Source organism: Phascolarctos cinereus, unplaced genomic scaffold, assembly GCF_003287225.1.
Source record: "Phascolarctos cinereus isolate Bilbo 61053 unplaced genomic scaffold, phaCin_HiC Scaffold_319;HRSCAF=918, whole genome shotgun sequence".
NCBI lineage: Eukaryota > Metazoa > Chordata > Mammalia > Diprotodontia > Phascolarctidae > Phascolarctos > Phascolarctos cinereus.
This window is the reverse complement of record NW_027555646.1, coordinates 14361-32162: the sequence shown is the minus strand read 5'-3', so window position 1 is coordinate 32162 and position 17802 is coordinate 14361. Positions and strand designations below refer to the sequence as shown.

Genomic DNA, 17802 nt, shown 5'->3' with positions numbered 1-17802 from the left:
AATTTGTACTGCTATGTTGTTAAGATTAAATGCCTGTTGTACCTTCAAGAATATAAAGTAGCCTCTGGGTTTTGATCACATTTGTATTTTCCTCAAAAAGTCTCCAGACAAACAAGAACATATCCCCACTTACTTAAAGCAAAATAACATTTATTTTCTCTGTAAGTGTTGCCTTAAAGCTTTCATAAACTAAATTCAACACATATACTTTAATTTCTTATTAAAAAGAATGAAATATACTTTTTTTTTAAATTCAAGGAGATGAAACGAACACTACATCTGTTCCTGTTTTAATGGAAGAAGATGATGATGATCCTGAGAATTGGTATGGTTTCATCCCTGAAGTTTTAATTAATTGTAATAACTATTGTTATGGCATGTGAAAAACCAAAAACACCAAAAAGTTTGTTAAAAGAAAAACTTTCTGCATTAACGAGACTAAAGTTTATTAGAGATTTATACAACCAAAAATTATGAATGAGAATTTACAGCATATTCATTATTTATATTCAGAGGCACAACAAGTTGCATTTCTTTTTAATTTTGTATATTAGATGTAACATCAGTAATGAGGGCTTTAATCTTCTGTAGCTTTTACTGAGTTATAAAGATGCATAGAAATAGTTTTATAATTAAGGCAATTGTCTTTTGCTTAATCACATTTAATAAGAATTAGTATCTATCTATCTATATATAAATATGTATATATATATATACATATATTTAAAAACTAGATATTATGACACCGAATTAGATTAAATTTGCCAATTTTTGATCCTTTCGAAAATGTTTTAGGGCTTTACAATACTCAGTGTCATGGCTTTTTATATTATCATAGATCTACAAATAACAGTGATTTTCTTTAATAGAAATGGTTTTACTCAATACACATTTTGTTGTTCATATTTTAAGTCTCTTACTCAGGAACCACAAATCAAAAGTAGATCCATTGGCATTTTGAGATAATAATTTTCTCTTTAAAATTCAAATATACGAGTGGCCATAATACCTCATTTTACAGAAAGATTATTGAAATCGTTTATATAGGTTAAGTCAAGCCAAGTCACTCAGTCAACAAGCATTTTATTAAGCATTTACTATGTGCCAGCCAGGAAAAAAATTCCCTGCTCTCTGGGAGCTCACATCCTAATGGAGGAGAAAGCATGTAAATACCTATACACACAAGATATACATAATAGAAATAGAGATAGAAAGTAATCTTATAAGTAATATCAGAGTAAGTTATTAAAAGATTTCATTCAGTAAGAGGTTTTCCTTACCTCTTCATCTCTGCCTCTTGGCTTCCCTAGATTCCTCCAAGTTTCAGCTAAAGTCTCATTTTCTGCAAGAACCCTTTGGTTGGTCCTAATCTTAGCGTCATCCTCTGAGACTATTTTTAGTTTATGCCATATTTAGCTTTTTTGTACATAGTTGATTGAATGTGGTCTCCTTTATTAGACTGTGCATTCCTTGAGAGTAGGGAATTCTTTTTTCTGGTTGTTTTACATTCAGGTACAAAGCATTAGGTTAAGAAATACTTCTTGACACAATATATTTTTGTGCTTATTTTACTTCACAACATTTGGAAGTTCTTGCTATTTAAGTCAAATATAAATGTAGTCATAAGATGACTGTTTTAATAATTATTTTATTGTCTATTTTTCTTGCTTAATTTTCTTGGGTTATTTTGGATTCATAATTACATAGTGTTATTTATTTGAGAATTAGTTTGTTCTTAACTAGAGAAAATATCTTATCTTAAAGGATTACCAAGAAGACTCTCTTAGAAGAAATAAAAGCCAATTTTTCCTCAGATGAAAGTGAAGAATCAGATGATACTAAAAACATTACTGAAAAGAAAGATGAAACAAATACAAGAAGTGAGGGTGAGAAGCATCAGAAAGATATACATGAATATGTTCGTTTCTTAGCTTTATTAGCTCATTGTGCTCCTGAAAATTGTAAAATTAATAGCTTTTTCAAACAGATGCCATTTACAGAATTGTTGGGAACCATTATAGCATTTAAATATGTCCAATGACATAATTAGTTGTTGACAACATGAAAAAGATGAAAAAAACCCTTTTTTTAATGTGGCATTTTAGCTCAAGAAGCCAAGTATTATAAATGTTTTGTTAAAAAAGATTTGTAGTTGTGAGGTGAAGTTTGGATAGATCTTAAGTACTCAATACTCAGATGAATCTGTGATCTGATTTATTCAAAAGCTGCTTCCAGGGATGTTAGATCACAACCCATTTGTGTGTCCACATAAATTCCTTTTTTTTTTTTAAATTTCATTCTTAGGGATTTGTGAAAAAAGCAATTTGAAATCTGATTCAGACTCTGAGGAAATTAAGAAGCTGAAATACAGATCCCCACTGGTTACATACAATCTAAATATAAGTGGTGGAGAATCTGCAGAAGAAACAAAAGAAAGCAACCACAGAAAGAGGAGGAAAGGTAAAAGTAAAATTCCTTAAATTGGTACAGTGGAAAGATGCCTGCTTTCATCAGTTAAATCAACACATATTTGTAAAGTGCTTTCTATTCATCCAGGGCTGTGCAAGGTACTGGTAATATAAATTAAAAACAAAGCAGTCTGTACCAGTAAGAAGCTTATATTATATCAGGGGAAGATAACAGACATATCAATAGATACACAGACAGGCAGATGTGTGTGTACTAAGTAAATATAACAGAAATTTGGAGGTGATAGATATTAATACCTCCAGGGATCACAAAAGCCTCATGTAGAGACATTTAGATGGTTTATTTAATAAAAAACTGGGCCTGTAGTCAGGATAACAATGACATCCTAGGATTATTATGAGGATAAAATGAGATAATATTTATAGAGAGCTTTATAAATCTTTAAGTCCTTTCAAAAAAAGCTGCTCTTTGTCCTCCTCGTCTTTTTTTTATTAGTAGTAATTTTGGGGTGAGTAGAGGAATTAACACTTGAGAGGATCAAGGAAGGCCTCATGTAGGAGATAAAAGTAATCCAGGTGAGAAATAATGAGGTTTCTGAATACGAATTGAAGTTGTATTATGAGGAGAGGGACCTAGATGTCGGGTAATGTGGAAATAAAAGTGACAAGATTTGGCATCTGATTACATTTGTGAATACATGTATGAGGTTGTGAGAGTGAGTCACTGGAAGAAAGGTTAACCGAAAGAAGAATAAGAGATAAAAATATTGCCATATATATAGCAAGAGATGTTAGTTTATGGGGAAAATAGTTTTATTTTGAATGTATTGAATAAGAAATGGCTGTGAAACATCTCATTTGAAACATCAAATGGTGATGTGGGACTTGATCTCATTAGAGTTCTAGGGCTGTTTGTATAGATCTGGAAACCATTTGCATATATACTGATTAAACCAATGGCAGTGGGTGGTATCTATGAGTCATATACTAGAAGAGAAAAGGGTCAGGAGAGAACATCGGTGTATAACTGAGGTTCAGAGAAATGATATTAGATAATAATGTAACAACGAGAATAATTAGAAAATTAGGAGGGTGATGGGGTCACAGAGACATATTGTTTGGAAAGATCTTAAAGACCACTAAGTCCAACACCCTCCTTGCACAGAAGAGGAAATCAAGGCACAGCAAAGTTAAGGGAATTTCCCAGGGTTACAGTAAAATTGTCTGATTAAAGCAAAAAGAGTACAGTGTCATGAAAACTTAGAGAAGAGAAAGCATCCAGAAAGTTAAGAAAAAGGATCAAATATGACAGTTTAAGAAGCCATTGGTTATGTGGAGAATGACATAGTCCTTGAGGGAAGAATAAAAGGTTTTTCCAGCTTTAGTGAGAGTCCAATTAAGATTAAATACATTTTTTAGTGAACCTTCTCTCCCATATCTATATGTATATGCATATACATATATGTATATATGTATATGTATATGTGTGTATATGTGTATGTATACGTATGTGTGCATGTGTGTATACGAGTGTGTACATGTGTGTGTGTGTATGTGTGTATATATGATTTTCACCAGCACTGTTTAGTAGCATATGAGTAGTAGATGTGGTTTATAAATTGGTGTTTAGCAAAGTGTCAGTGGCAATAGCACAGAGACAGGGATCCAAAAGGGTTGCATTTGCACCTAGCACAGTGCCTGGCACATAGTAGGCACTTAATAAATCCTTGTTGATTGATTATTGGAGAAGTAGAAGACAGTTTAAAGCTGAAGTGGTTAAATACAGAGTTAGATTGGGAAATGAGGAAAGTCAAGCCATAGTAGAGGTGATGAATTTCAGCATGTTATAGTGAAGACAAATAAGGCAAGAAAATGTGAAGAAAGAATAACATAGAAATTAAAAATGTCAGAATATTCGTGCAAGTGGTGACAGCATAGAAAATCCAAGGAAAGTTAGGAAGAGTTAGGGTGGGGGAAGGTTGGGAATGAAAATACTGAGATTAGTTTTGGACATGTTGAGCTTAAGATGTCTATGCGAATCCAGTTAGAAATGTCCTTTAAGCAGTGGAAGATGTGAGTTTGGGGATTAGGAGAAAAGTTAGAACTGGATAAGTAGATATAGAGGTTATAACTGAATGCTTGGGAGCTGATGAGATTACCATGTGAAGTAGTGTAAAGAGTAAAGAAGAGAACAGAAACAAAGGTATGAGCTAGCATTTTGTTGACATGATCTATGTTTGTGGGGAAATAAGTACCCTTGAGATGGAGTGACTAGTCAGGCAGGTAGGAGGAGATCCAGGAACCTAGAGAGAAGGAGAAAGAGGATGATGGACAGTGCTAAAGATTGTATTGAGATCAAGAAGAATGAAGTCTGAGAAAAAAAAAACAATATTGGATTTGACTATTAAGTAACTTGGCAGAGAACACTTTTCAGTGTAGAATCTACTCTAAAGAACCTAAGAGGGAAAAAAAAAGTGTAGGCAGCCTTGTAAAGGACCAGACAAAAGAAAGAGATATATTGGATGAAAAATAGCAGGGATGAAAGGAGTGCTTTTTGAGAATTGTGGAGACAAAGATAGGCAGTAAAAAAGCATACCAGTAGACAAGGAGAGACTGAGGATGGGATAATAGAAATAGCAACATGCTTAAGAAGCTGAAATGGAATAAGCTTGTGTTGGTGGCTTTGGAAAGAAGGACCATCCATTGATGTGAGACCGGTTGAAGAAGGAGATAATTGTCATCTGAGTGATATGACATGAGGATTGAAGCACTTTTTTCAGTGAAATATGAGGCAAGATTCTCAGCTGAGTATGAGGTTTGTGGAAGGAGAAATGAAAAGGTTTAGAAAAGATGAGTAGGTTAGTGAAGAGGGATGACCTTGCTGCACTAAGGGCCCATTTGAGATTGTGTAACGTAAATTTGTAGTGTGATTTTGTCATTTCCTTTGTCTTTGTTCAGTTACATCTGAGTAGGAGAGTATCAGATGGTGGAAATAATCCAAGGCTAACGTCTGGTAGGACAAGATCAGTAAAAGAATAAGGAGGGAAGGCCCTCTAGAGAAGACAGTATAGCATTTGGCAGACTGGTTAGCCAAAGGGTCAGAATGGGGAAGAGAAGAGAGTGTAGCCATTGTAAGGGTTGGTTGCTTGATGTCCTTCTTTCTTGAAGAGGACCAAGATGACATCACTATGTTAGAGTCAAGTTACTCAGACCAATATGAGGTCTATCATAGATTGTAATGCTGTGGAAAGAGCTGATGAGTGGAGAGATTAGATATCAAGGTGAGGGTTCTTTGATTGTTTCTTCATTTCTTTAGTTGGCTGTCCTTAACTGTTTTTCCATTGCACCCAGATTTGCTTTGCAGCCACTAGATGATGGGTCACAGCTTTTTCTCCTTGGAATGAAGTTGTCCATAAAGTATAGTACTCTCTCACTAGCTACAGATTTGCCCATGTCTTGTTACAGATCTCTCTCCCTTCACTCACAAAGTGTCCCTTCAGTTGGACCACCTCCCAGAATTGAGATTTATCCTTTGCTTTTCACGTTTCTCACCTATGACTTCTCTTGCTGCTGAGACATTATTGTTAGAGAAGATATACCTTGGAGGAGATGTCTCTTGGCTAGGTATGACACAGAAAGAAATTTTTTTTGTTTTTTGTTTTCTCTTAAAAATCAGACTGAACCCCAAATCACTGGTCCCAAATTAAGCCCTACTTCATCACTATTTGGGCCTGATTGGCTCAAAATGAATGTAAATAACAATTATTTCAATTTTGGTCAAAAACCGTGAGGGTGTTCCCCTCCCAGATCTATTTATTTTTATTTTTTTCTATTTTATTAATTTACTTTGATTTATCAACAATCACTTCAACATGCTTTTGAGTTTAAAATTTTTCTCCCCTTCCTCCCCACCATCCTCCCTATGCACACAATCTGATATATGCTATACATTTACATTCCTATTAAACGTATTTTCACATTAGTGAAGTTGTAAGTACAAATTCTCACTAGTGTTTTGCTTTTGACCACTGCCTCCCTCAGTCCCTCCCTCCCTTTCTGTTTCTTCCCCTTTAGCCTTACTGCTTTTTCTCTCCCTTCTATTTCCCCTCCCATTTCTTTCCCCTTTTCCCTCCTACTGCCTATAGGGCAAGTTAGTTTTCTATACCTAACTGATTAAGTTATTACCTTCTTGAGCCAAATCTGAAGAGAGTAAGGTTCAAACAATGCTCACCCCCCTCCCTTATTTCCCTCTGCTGTAATAGGATTTTCTGTCTTTTTCTGTAATGTAATTTACCCTTGTCTGCCTCCTTCTTTCACAGTTCATTTTCTAAGATCAGACTAATCCACTTACTTGGATCCATTTAACCCACTTGATTAGATTTTTTTTATCATAACATCAAAGTTAACAAATATCCACCCCCTTTATGTATACTCCTTTAACATGGTGTAATAACAATACAGTTCTGAAGAGATGCAAGTGTCATCTTCCCTTGCAGGAATGTAAACAGTCCATACTTATTAACAGCATATTGTATCTTTCTGTCCCATTTACCTTTTCATGTCTGTCTTGAGTCTTGTACTTGAAGATCAAATTTTTTGTTGATCTCTGGTCTTTTTATCAGGAAGGCTTGGAAGTCCCCTATTTCATTGAATATCCATATCCTCCCTTGAAAAATCATGCTCATTTTTGCAGGGTAGCTGATCCTTGGCTGTAATCCAAGCTGCTTTGCCTTATTGAATATCATGTTCCACGCCCTGCGGTCTTTTAATGTAGAAGGGGTGAGGTCCTGTGTAATCCTGACTGTGGTTCCATGATATTTAAATTGTTTCTTTCTGGCTGCTTGCAGCACCTTCTCTTTCATATGGTAATTTTGGAATTTTGCTATTATATTCTTTGGCGTTGTCAATTTGGGATCTCTTTGAGGTGATGTATTCTTTCTGTGGTTATTTTCCCTTCTGGTTCTAGGACTTCAGGGCAGTTTTCCTTTATGATTTCCTGAAAGGTACTGTCCAGGCTCTTTTTTTTTTATCATGATTTTCAGGTAGTCCAATAATTTTTAAATTGTCTCTCCTGGATCATTTTCCAGGTCGGTTGTTGTACCGATGAAGTATTTTACGTTTTCATCTATTTTTTCATTTTTTGTTTCTGTTTGACTGATTCTTGCTCTCTTATAGAGTCATTAGTTTCCATTTTTCCAATTCTAGTTTTTAACAGATTATTTTCTTCTGTTAGATTTTGTACTTCCTTCTCCAATTGGCCAAAGGTATTTTTAAGGGATTTCTTTTCTTCAGTGTACTTTTTTTTCCAGTTTGCCAATTGTGCTTTTTAGGGACTTGTTTACTTCAGTGTACTTTTTTTCCAATTGGCCAATTGTATTTTTGAAGGACTCTTCTACCTCTCTCATTAGACTTTTAAAATCCTTCTTGAGCTCTTCTAAGAAGGCTTTTGGGGCTTCAGACCAGTTCATATTCCCTTTTGGTTGCAGATGTGGGTTTGTTGACAATGTTGTCCTCTTCAGAATTTCTGTCTTGATCTTCACTCTTGTCATAATATGAATCTATGGTATGTTTCTTTTTACTCATGGTGTTTCTTTATTCCCTGGCCTTTAAAGAGATTGAGCTCTCCTGCAGGGGACAGAGGGCACTGAACCAAGCTTCTTGTGTTGGGAGCCTAGGTCTGGTCACTGGCTTTGTGTGCCGGGGCCTCTTATGTTGGCAATTGGAGGCTGTAGAGTTCTGGCAGCTTACCTCGTGTTGGGCTTTAATCAGCAAGGCTGGAACTTTCAGGCAATTCTAGGTTGCCTACTTTTCCTTTCCTTTAGCTTTCTTCAGCTCCTTTTAAATGGGTGCTGCAGGGTGCTTTTCTGCCTGGGGCCCTTTGCAGTGCTGTCTCCCTGTTTCTGCTAATGCACTGGGAGATTCCTTTGGTAGAATGCTGAGGCACCTGGTGGTTTTCTGAGCTGGTTTCCACCAGTTCCCCCCACCCTCATTGAGGCACTCAGAGATCCAGGTGTTGGTGTTTGCCTGCTGTACCACCTGGGCTTTAGGATCTCTTCCTAGTTGACTGTTGGAGGTTCTGACAGCTTACCTGGTGTTAGGCTGGAATCAGCAAGGCTCGGACTTTAGGAAGACTTTGGGTTGCTTTCTTCAGCTCCTTTCAGATGAATGCCATGGGATGCTTATCCACATAGGTCCTTTGTAGTGCTGCTAACCTTATTTTTGCTGAGGCAGTGGGAGACCCATTTGCTGGGCTGCTGCACTGCTCTTCCCCATCTTTCTTCTGGTTCAGCTGTTTCAGGGTTTTTTTTTTCCTGGGGTGATATTTTCTGGGTTTTCAGAGGTTCATAGGGGAGGGTGAGAGCAACTACCTTTTTACTCCACCATCTTGGCTCCCAGAAGCGGAAGTCCCCCCAGATGTATTTTTTTTAAATTTTTATTTATTTGTTTGTTTATTTTTTAATATAAATTTATTTATTTTTAGTTTTCAATATTTACTTCCACAAGATTTTGAGTTCCAAATTTTCACCCCATCTTCCCTCCCCACCCCAAGATGGCATGCATTCTGAATATATCTTCCCCTAGTCTGTCCTCTCTTTTATCTTTTCCCCCTTTGCTTATCCCTTTCCCTTCTACTTCCCTGTAGGGCAGGACAGACTTCTGTACCCCATTTCCTGTATTTCGTATTTCCCAGTAGCATGTGAAAACTTTTTTTTAAACATATGTTTTTAAAACTTTAGGTTTCAAACCTTCTCCCTTCCTCCCTCCCCACCCACCCTCATTGAAATGGCAAGCAACTCAATATAGGTTATACATGTGCAGTTATGCAAAACACTTCCATAGTAGACATGTTGTGAAAAACTAACTCTATTTCCCTTAATCCTACCCTGACCTCCCATTTATTCTATTCTTTCTTTCGACCCTGTCTGTCCTCAGAAATATTTGCTTCTGATTACCCCCTTTCCCATCTGCCCTCCTCTCTATCATCCCCTGCTCTCTTGTTCCTTTCTCCCCCTATTTTCCCATAGGGTAAGACAGATTTCCTTACCCAATTGAATGTGTATGTTGTTCTCTCCTTAAGCCAAATCCTATGAGATAAGAATCACTCTTTCCCTCTCACCTTCCCCCATTTCCCCTGCACTGTAAGAGCATTTTCTTTTCTTTTTTTTTTTGTATGAGATAATTTACCCCATCCTACCATCCTACCTCTCCCTTTCTTCTTCTCCGAATATAATCCTCTCTCATCCCTTAATTTTATTCTCCAGATATGACACCTTAATCTTCAACTCACCCTGTTCCATCTATCTATCTATCTATCTATCTATCTATCTATCTATCTATCTATCTATCTATCTACCTATACATACATATAATTTTTTTCCTGCAACTACCCTAATGCCGACAAAGGTCTCATGAGTTATAAATATCATCTTTCCATGCAGGAATATAAACAGTTCAGCCTTAATAAGGCTCTGATGATTTCTCTTTCCTGTTTACCTCTTCATGTTCCACTTGAGTCTTATATTTGAAAGTCAAATTTTCTATTCAGCTCTGGTCTTTTCATCAAAAATGCTTTAAAGTCCTCTATTTCACTGAATGAGCATTTTTTCCCCTGAAGGATTATACTCAGTTTTGCTGGGTAGGTGATTCTTGGTTGTAATCCTATCTCCTTTGCCCTCCGGAATATTATATTCCACGCCCTTCAGTCCTTTAATGTAGAAGCTGCTAAATCTTGTGTTATCCTGATTGTGTTTCCACAGTACTTGAATCGTTTCTTTCTGGCAGTTTGTAATATTTTCTCCTTGACCTGGGAACTCTGGAATTTCGCTACAATATTCCTAGGAGTTTTCCTTTGGGGATCTCTTTCAGGAGGAGATCAGTGGATTCTTTAAATTTCTATTTTGCCCTCTGGTTCTACTATATCAAGAGAGTTTTCCTTGATAATTTCTTGAAAGATTGTCTAGGCTCTTTTGTTGATCATGGCTTTCAGATAGTCCAATAATTTTTAAATTCTCTCTTCTGGATCTATTTTCCAGGTCAGTTGTTTTTCCAATGAGATATTTCACATTCTCTTCTATTTTTTCATTCTTTTTGATTTGTTTTACAGTGTCTTGATTTCTCATAAAGTCGCTAGCCTCCAATTGCTCTATTCTAATTTTTAGGAAGTATTTTCTTCAGTAATCTTTTGGACTTCCTTTTCCATTTGGCCAATTTTTCTTTTTAGGTCATTCTTCTCCTCCTTGGCTTTTTGGACCTCCTTTGCCATTTGGTTAGGTCATTTTTTAAGGTGTTATTTTCTTCAGTATTTTTTTGGGGGGTCTCCTTCAGCAAGCTGTTGACTTGTTTTTCATGATTTTCTTACATCACTCTCATTTCTCTTCCCAGTTTTTCCTCTACTTCTCTTACTTGGTTCTCAAAATCCCTTTTGAGCTCTTCCAAGGCCTAGGGCTGATTCACATTCTTCTTGGAGGCTTTGGATGTAGGAGCTGTGACTTTGTTGTCTTCTTCTGGTTGTATATTTTGATCTTCTTTTTCACCAAAGTAAGATAATATAGTCTGACTCTTTTTGTGCTGCTTGCTGATGATCCTGACCAGTTACTTGAGTTTTATAGTCTTTGTTAAGCTAAGAGTTTGCTTCCAATGTGGAGAATGTACTATCCCAAGCTTTGGGGGTTTATATAGCTGTTTGCAGAGATACTTGTAGGGACCAGTAAATTTTCAGTTCTTGCAAGGTGGTATGATAAGGGGTGAAGTGTTTACTCCTTTCCTGGCCTGTGCTGTAGTCTGTTAGGGACCACAAGCACTCCTTTCTGTCCTGGAACAGTGAGGAAGGTTTCCTGTCCACAGCCACTACAAGCTGCACCGTGCCAGCAGTTCTCCTCACCCCAGGACCCCCGTCCAGAACTGTGACCCAGATCCAAGCACAGGCAAAGCAAGAGATTGCTGCCTCATCACCAGCAGAGAGATCCCTGCAGTCCCCCTCTGATCAGCCATTCGATTCTCCCTCAGTCTGTGGGCCAGAAGCTCGGGAAGCAGCTGCCCACCCAGGGCCACACTCTTGGAGAATGGAGGTGAGACCCCGCCTTCCTGTCTCAGCACTGCAGAAACAGACTTTTCCCACTGACCTTCTAAATTGTCTTTTGCATTAGTGGATTGAGGAGTCTGGAAACAGCCACAGCTGCCCATGATTCAGTCCTCTGAGGCCTGCTCCAGGTTCGCTGAGGCCTGCACACCCACGCCACACTGCACTCCTCTCTCAGTCTGGCACCATAGACCTTTCTGATCAATCATCTAGGTTGTCTTGGGCTGGAAATTTGCTTTACTCTGTCTTTTTGTGGGTTCTGCTGCCTTAGAATTTGTTTAGAGCCATTTTTATAGGTATTTGGAGGGATTTGGGGGAGAGCTCAAGCAAGTTGCTGCTTTCACTCTGCCATCTTGGCTCCACCCCTCCAGATCTATTTTTTAAAAAGAAGCCATTATTTGTACCATTTTTTATTAGCCTTAATCACTGAACGGGCAAAGTCGAAGTCAAAGTGACAGCTGGGATGGACCTCTTCTTAACAAGGCCAGGTTCCCCCATGGTTTTCTGGGCCATCTCCAGTCATCCTAATCTACGTCTGACTAATGAAATCTGAAGGCTCCAGAGGAAAAAGTGAGGCTGGTAACTATGCAAGCCCTCCTTTGTTTAATGCAATTCACTCACAAGCCATGGCATCACCTTCATGATTACATATTTTTCTTTGAGAATGAAGGACAAATAGCATGACACAAAAATCTATAAAGTAAAACCAGGTTTAACTCTCATCCCTAAATCAGAGAGGGTCCGCAAGGCTTACTTAGTTTTCAATTAAATCAGAGAGATAACAAATATATCTATATATCTGTATCTATATCTATCTATCTATCTATCTATCTATCTATCTATCTATCTATCTATCTATCTATCTATCTATCTATATTTTATAGTGATCAAAATGAACTACATCTCACAATTTTCTCAAGGAAGCAACAAAATAGGAACCCAAGATTATCGAACCTTGAGAGAGAATTTACATTGCAAATAACCAACACCATTCCTATCATACTCTGAACTCTGTACTTAATATAAACACTGTTCACAACAAGCTAAAGGGTTACTGATAACATTGGTAAGCTATCCATACAAATACATACATACTAATACATACAAACATACATACAAACTAAACATTTTAAATACCACAGAAGATCGAACTCTCAAAACCTTCCAAATTACATATCTATATCTATATCTATTTGATCTTAGTGATTCCTCAGAATTTTTATTCAAGTCTTTTAACTTCACATTATTTATCAATTAACTGTTAATTATTCTAGAACTGAAAATTTAATCATTCAGTTTAAATTAATTCTGATTCAATTCATTTATCCAGTCCTCACCCAGAACAGGCAGAGACAGATGAGGATTTTAACCTTCACAGAAAACATAGGTCATAGAATGCTTTTTATGAAAAATGATACATAAATGAAGTCACGTGAAAGTCACCAAGTTAACTTTAACTCAGTTCTACCAGCCCTCCACCCCTATTGCTCCTGTCCTTTCACACTTCATTACTCCTTTTTACCTTTTCCTATCCAGTTTTGTTTTCTGGCATAATTAGCTCACTCCCAACCTTTCTTAAGAATACTGATAAGATTTTCACATGTAAGAAGTAAACAGTTTGAGTCCCTTACAGTTAGTCTTTAATGTTCACTTTATATTTCTTCTGGATCATATATGTTGACTATTCCATTGAGTTCTGGACTTTTTGTCATATATACCTGAAAGTTTTTTTAGTTTGTTAAATGTCTTTTTTCTTTTTTTTTGTTTAGGATCATCATCTTTGCTTGTTGAATTATGTTTGGTTCTGGCCCCAGCTCTTTTGCATTCTGAAAAATAATGTTGAAGACCAATAGTCTTTTCTTTGTTTTTTTTCTTTCTTTTTTTTTTTAAAGCAATTAGGGTTAAGTGACTTGTCCAGGGTCACAGAGCTAGTAAGTGTCAAGTGTTTTGTCTGAGGCTGTACTTGAACTCTGGTCCTCCTGACTTCAAGGCCTGTGCACTGTGCCGCCTAGCTGCCCCTGACCAATAGTCCTTTAATGTAGAAGCTGCTAAGTCTTGTGTAATCCTGACTGTATCTCTACAGTATTAAAATAAAATTTTTCATGTTGCTTGTAGTATTGTCTCCTCAACCTGGGAGCTTTTAATATTGGCTATGCTATTATGCAAGTTTTCATCTTGAGAACTTTTTCAGGTGATGATTGGTAGCTTTTTCTATTTGTAATTTACCTTCTTGTCCCAGAAGCTCGGAGCAGTTTTCCTTAATGATTTCTTGTAATATGATATCTAGACTTTTTAGAAATCGTAACTTTCAGGTAGTCCAACAACTCTATATTGTCTCTCCTCAATTTGTACTCCAGATGGGTAGTTTTCCTAGTAAGATGTTTCACATTCACTTATTTTTTCATTCTTTTGATTTTATTTTATTATTTGTTGTTGCCATATAATTTGCTTCCCCCTTGCCCAATTCTAGTTTCCAAGGAGTTATTTTCTTCTTTGAGTTCTTGGATCTATTCTTCCACTTGGATGACTCTGTTTTCATAATTATCTTGTTTTTTTTCCCCTTAATTTTTCCTCAACGTCTCTTATTTGATTTTTGAAGTCCTTTTTAAGTTCTTCCATTCTTAATTTAATTTAATTTAATTTAATTTAATTTTATTGGGCAATTGGGGTTAAGTGACTTGCCCAGGGTCACACAGCTAGTAAGTGTGAAGTGTTTGGTCTGAGGCTGGTTTGAACTCGGGTCCTCCTGACTCCAGGGCTGGTGCTCTATCCACTGCCCCACCTAGCTGCCCCAACAAGTTCTTCCATTCTTTTGGGACTTTTGACCAGTTGATGTTTTTGTTGGGGTTTTTTTTCTAAGTAGGACTGGCTTTTTTTAGCTTCACTATTTTCCTCAGAATATCGACTCAGATCTTCTTTGTCCCCAGAGCAGTTGACTTTCAGAACCCTTTGCCCACTCATTTTTATTTTGTTTTTGTTAGAATTTAGCTGCTTATTATTGTAATCAGGTTCTAGTCCTTAGGTGTGGGGAATGGTGCCCCAGGGCTCAAGTCCTTCTTACTATTATTACGTAAACTTTTTAGGGAGTCCAACAGCAGGGGCTCCTTTCCACCTGTATGCCAGGGCTAGAGACCCCAACCAAACATTCCATCAAATGCTCTTACTCTGTTTGCTGCTCTTCTCTCTGCCCTGGAGCCAACATTTGGGGCTCCACTCTCCTGCCAATTCCCGCAGCCAGCAGGGTCCCAACCCCTCTGCTGTTGCACTCACCTGGCTCCTTCTTGGTCACAGCTGCAGCCTGGGATCATGTCTGGTCAGCAGAGGTGGGCTTGGCATGGACAGGAGAGGGTTCTTCAAAGCTTTCCCTACTCCAGTCTGTGAAATGAAAGTTTCTTCAGCTACTTCCTACTCAGCTGCCAGGGCTTCTTGTTTCTTGATTTAGTGAAATCTGGCCTGTAGGTTGGATCTTTCCTGAGGTCCTCTCAAGTTGTGTTAGGAGGACAACTACTTTACCTAGATTTTTGTTGTTTTTACCACTCTGTGTTCACTTTTGCTCTCTTTTTTTGTGGAAGAAATTTGGAGAGCCTAGAATTTTCTGGCCTATTCCACCATGTTTCCAGAACTGTATAAGGGTTTTCTAAAAGCATTCATTGAATATCATTCTTTCTTTTTTAGTTTAAACCCATCATGATGTAAAAATCAATTAATAGAACTTTAGGAAATAATTACATTTTGGATTTTCACACTCAAAACAGAAGAGCATGATAGTTTGTGTGGACTTTGTGTAGATCTTGCTACTGTCTTGAAGTTGTTAGTTGTTTCGATTAATTTTTAGCTGAATCTTTAGTTTTCTACGTAGACCATATCATCTTCAAAAGTGATTGCTTCATTTCCTTTTTGAAAACAGCATATGAATAACTACACATATGAGATACATTCAGAGTGGATGGAGGATAATACCAAAAAGGACATTAGCATTTAGGGGGAAGGGAAATGATTTGGAAAAGGCTTTTTGTAGAAAGTAAATTTTGAATTTTGGCAAACGATAACTAAGCAAACTAAGTTGACAGGGCAGAACTTTATATTCTTAGCAAAAGATTTGGAGTGCAAGGTTTGGGAAATATTTGTAGGCCCACATACATGAATTGTAGACTATGCTCGGGGACTCAAGTGCAAAAAGTCAGGAAATGTAGTTACTGATCCCTGTAATTAATATTAATAGAAAACAAGATTCACAAATATATATATATATATATATATATATACAGTGTAGAGAACTCTGCTCGCATTTGGGATATAACCTGGAAGAAGGTCATAAAATACTTTAATTCGATCTTAAAGGGATGTATTCTTTGAAGCAGAGGTGGAAAAGTGTATTGCAAAGGGAATGATAAAGTCTATGTAAAATCAGATTGAGTATGATGTTTGAGGAACAGAGAGAAGATCAGTTTGGCTCTATCACAGTATGAAGACTGAATTAATATTTAACAAATTTGGAAAGATAGATTGGGGCAGGATTGAATGAGGCTTTAAAAGTTAGGCATAAAAGTTTATATTTAATTTCAGTCACCAGAATTTACTGAGTAGTGGAGTGATGTTGTCAGACTTGATATGGTCAGATGTCCATCTGCTAAGTAATTATTAAAATATTAAGTACACTTTTGTATAATTTTTGCCATAGTATGAAAAATGACAGAGTACAGCTTATTTTTTAAATCTTTTTTATTCATTTATCAAGTGAGCATGGATGATTCAGGACTGAAAGTTACTGAAAACATTACTGAACATGAAGATGATGAACAGTCAAAGACAAGGTATTTTAATAATTTTTAGGTTCCTTTACCCATATTTTTTCAGTTAGGTGTTAAGAAATTATTATAATAATTATTGTAATTTATTATATTCATATGGATTTTTTATTTGGGCTTAATTGACATTTCTGTATAATTGTATACTTAAGAGTTCATGTTTTCTAATTTAGAAATTGCAAATTTAGAGGATAGTCTGATAAAATGAAACTCAATGAGTGTGTCTCTACAAAATTTAATTCTTATAATAATAAATGTACCAGGTTTTTTTCCCTCTAAGTTCGGTAATTGCTGTATAGTTGTCTTTGTTGGTATAGTTTAAAAAAAGAAAAGAAAAGAAACTTAGTGCTTCAGATTATTCACTATAAGGATTTTTGAACCACTGATTTAATTTGATGTAATCTAATTGTTTAAGAAGATGGTTTTAAAAATAAGTTTGTATTGACTTTATCACTTTTTAACAATTTTAGGAGACAATTTTTTATTGATTTAAAAAATTTTTGGATATTTTTTTTTTTGACCAAGAAACATTTATTAAGCACCTATTATTTGTGAGGCACTAAGTACTGGGGATACAAAAAAAAAAAGCTAGAAATAATAGTTCCTCTCTCCATGGAGCTTATGAATCAAGAAGCAAACAAATATATACACATATATATATATATATATATATATATATATATATATATATATATATATGAAAAATAGTAGATAATAGAAATGGGAAGGCACTGGAATTAAGAGTTGGGAAGAAAACTTACTGTAAAAGGTGGATTTTCATTGAGTCTTAAAGGAAGTCAGGGAGTTCAGGAGTCATTGACAGTGATAGTGCTCCAGGCATGAAGGACAGCTAGAGAAAATGCCTGGAGCTGAGAGGTGGAATAGCCAGGAGACCAGTGTGGGAATTAAGGTATAAGGAGACTGGAATGATAGAAGGGGGCTAGATTACAAATGTCTTGACTTTGAATGCCAAACAGAGCATTTTGTATTTGATCCTGGGGACAATAAGGCATTGCTGAAGTTTATTGAGTAAGGAGGGTATGAATGACATGATTGGACTTACACTTTACAAAAATCACTTCATGGCTCAATGGAGGATAGGCTGGAGTGAGGAGAGACTTGAGCAGGTGGACTTCTCAGCAGTTATTGAGTGAGTGGCAGTGTCAGAAGAGAGAAGTGAGCATTGACAGGCCCTAGGGCTAGATATGGGAGACAGTGAGAAATCTAGGACAGTTTCCAGGTTATAAGCCTGGGAGGTTGATGTTGCTGTCCTCAGTAAGAGGGAAGGTAGGAGGAGAGGAGGGTTTCAGAAGGAAAGATCATGAGTTCAGTTTTGGGTATGTTTAAGTTGTCCTTGGGACATCCAGTTTGAGGTATCTGAAAGGCAGTTGGAAGTGGGAAATTGGAGGTCAGCAGGAAGCTTGGGGCCAGAAAAGTGGATTTAAGAGTCATCTGGCTAGAGATCCATGATGAGATTTTCAATGAA

At 36.7% G+C, this 17802-nt stretch overlaps 1 protein-coding gene across 1 annotated transcript; it reads left to right on the top strand.

Annotated features, from left to right (window-relative positions):
* Positions 1-258: 258 nt before the first annotated feature.
* On the top strand, positions 259-16322 carry LOC110204374 (transcriptional regulator ATRX-like; the record flags this gene model as incomplete). Its single annotated transcript, XM_020980587.2, has 4 exons — positions 259-325; positions 1765-1886; positions 2305-2460; positions 16247-16322. Coding segments are annotated over 4 exons (421 nt in total), but the record flags the coding sequence as incomplete, so codon positions are not given.
* Between the last annotated feature and the right edge of the window lie 1480 nt (positions 16323-17802).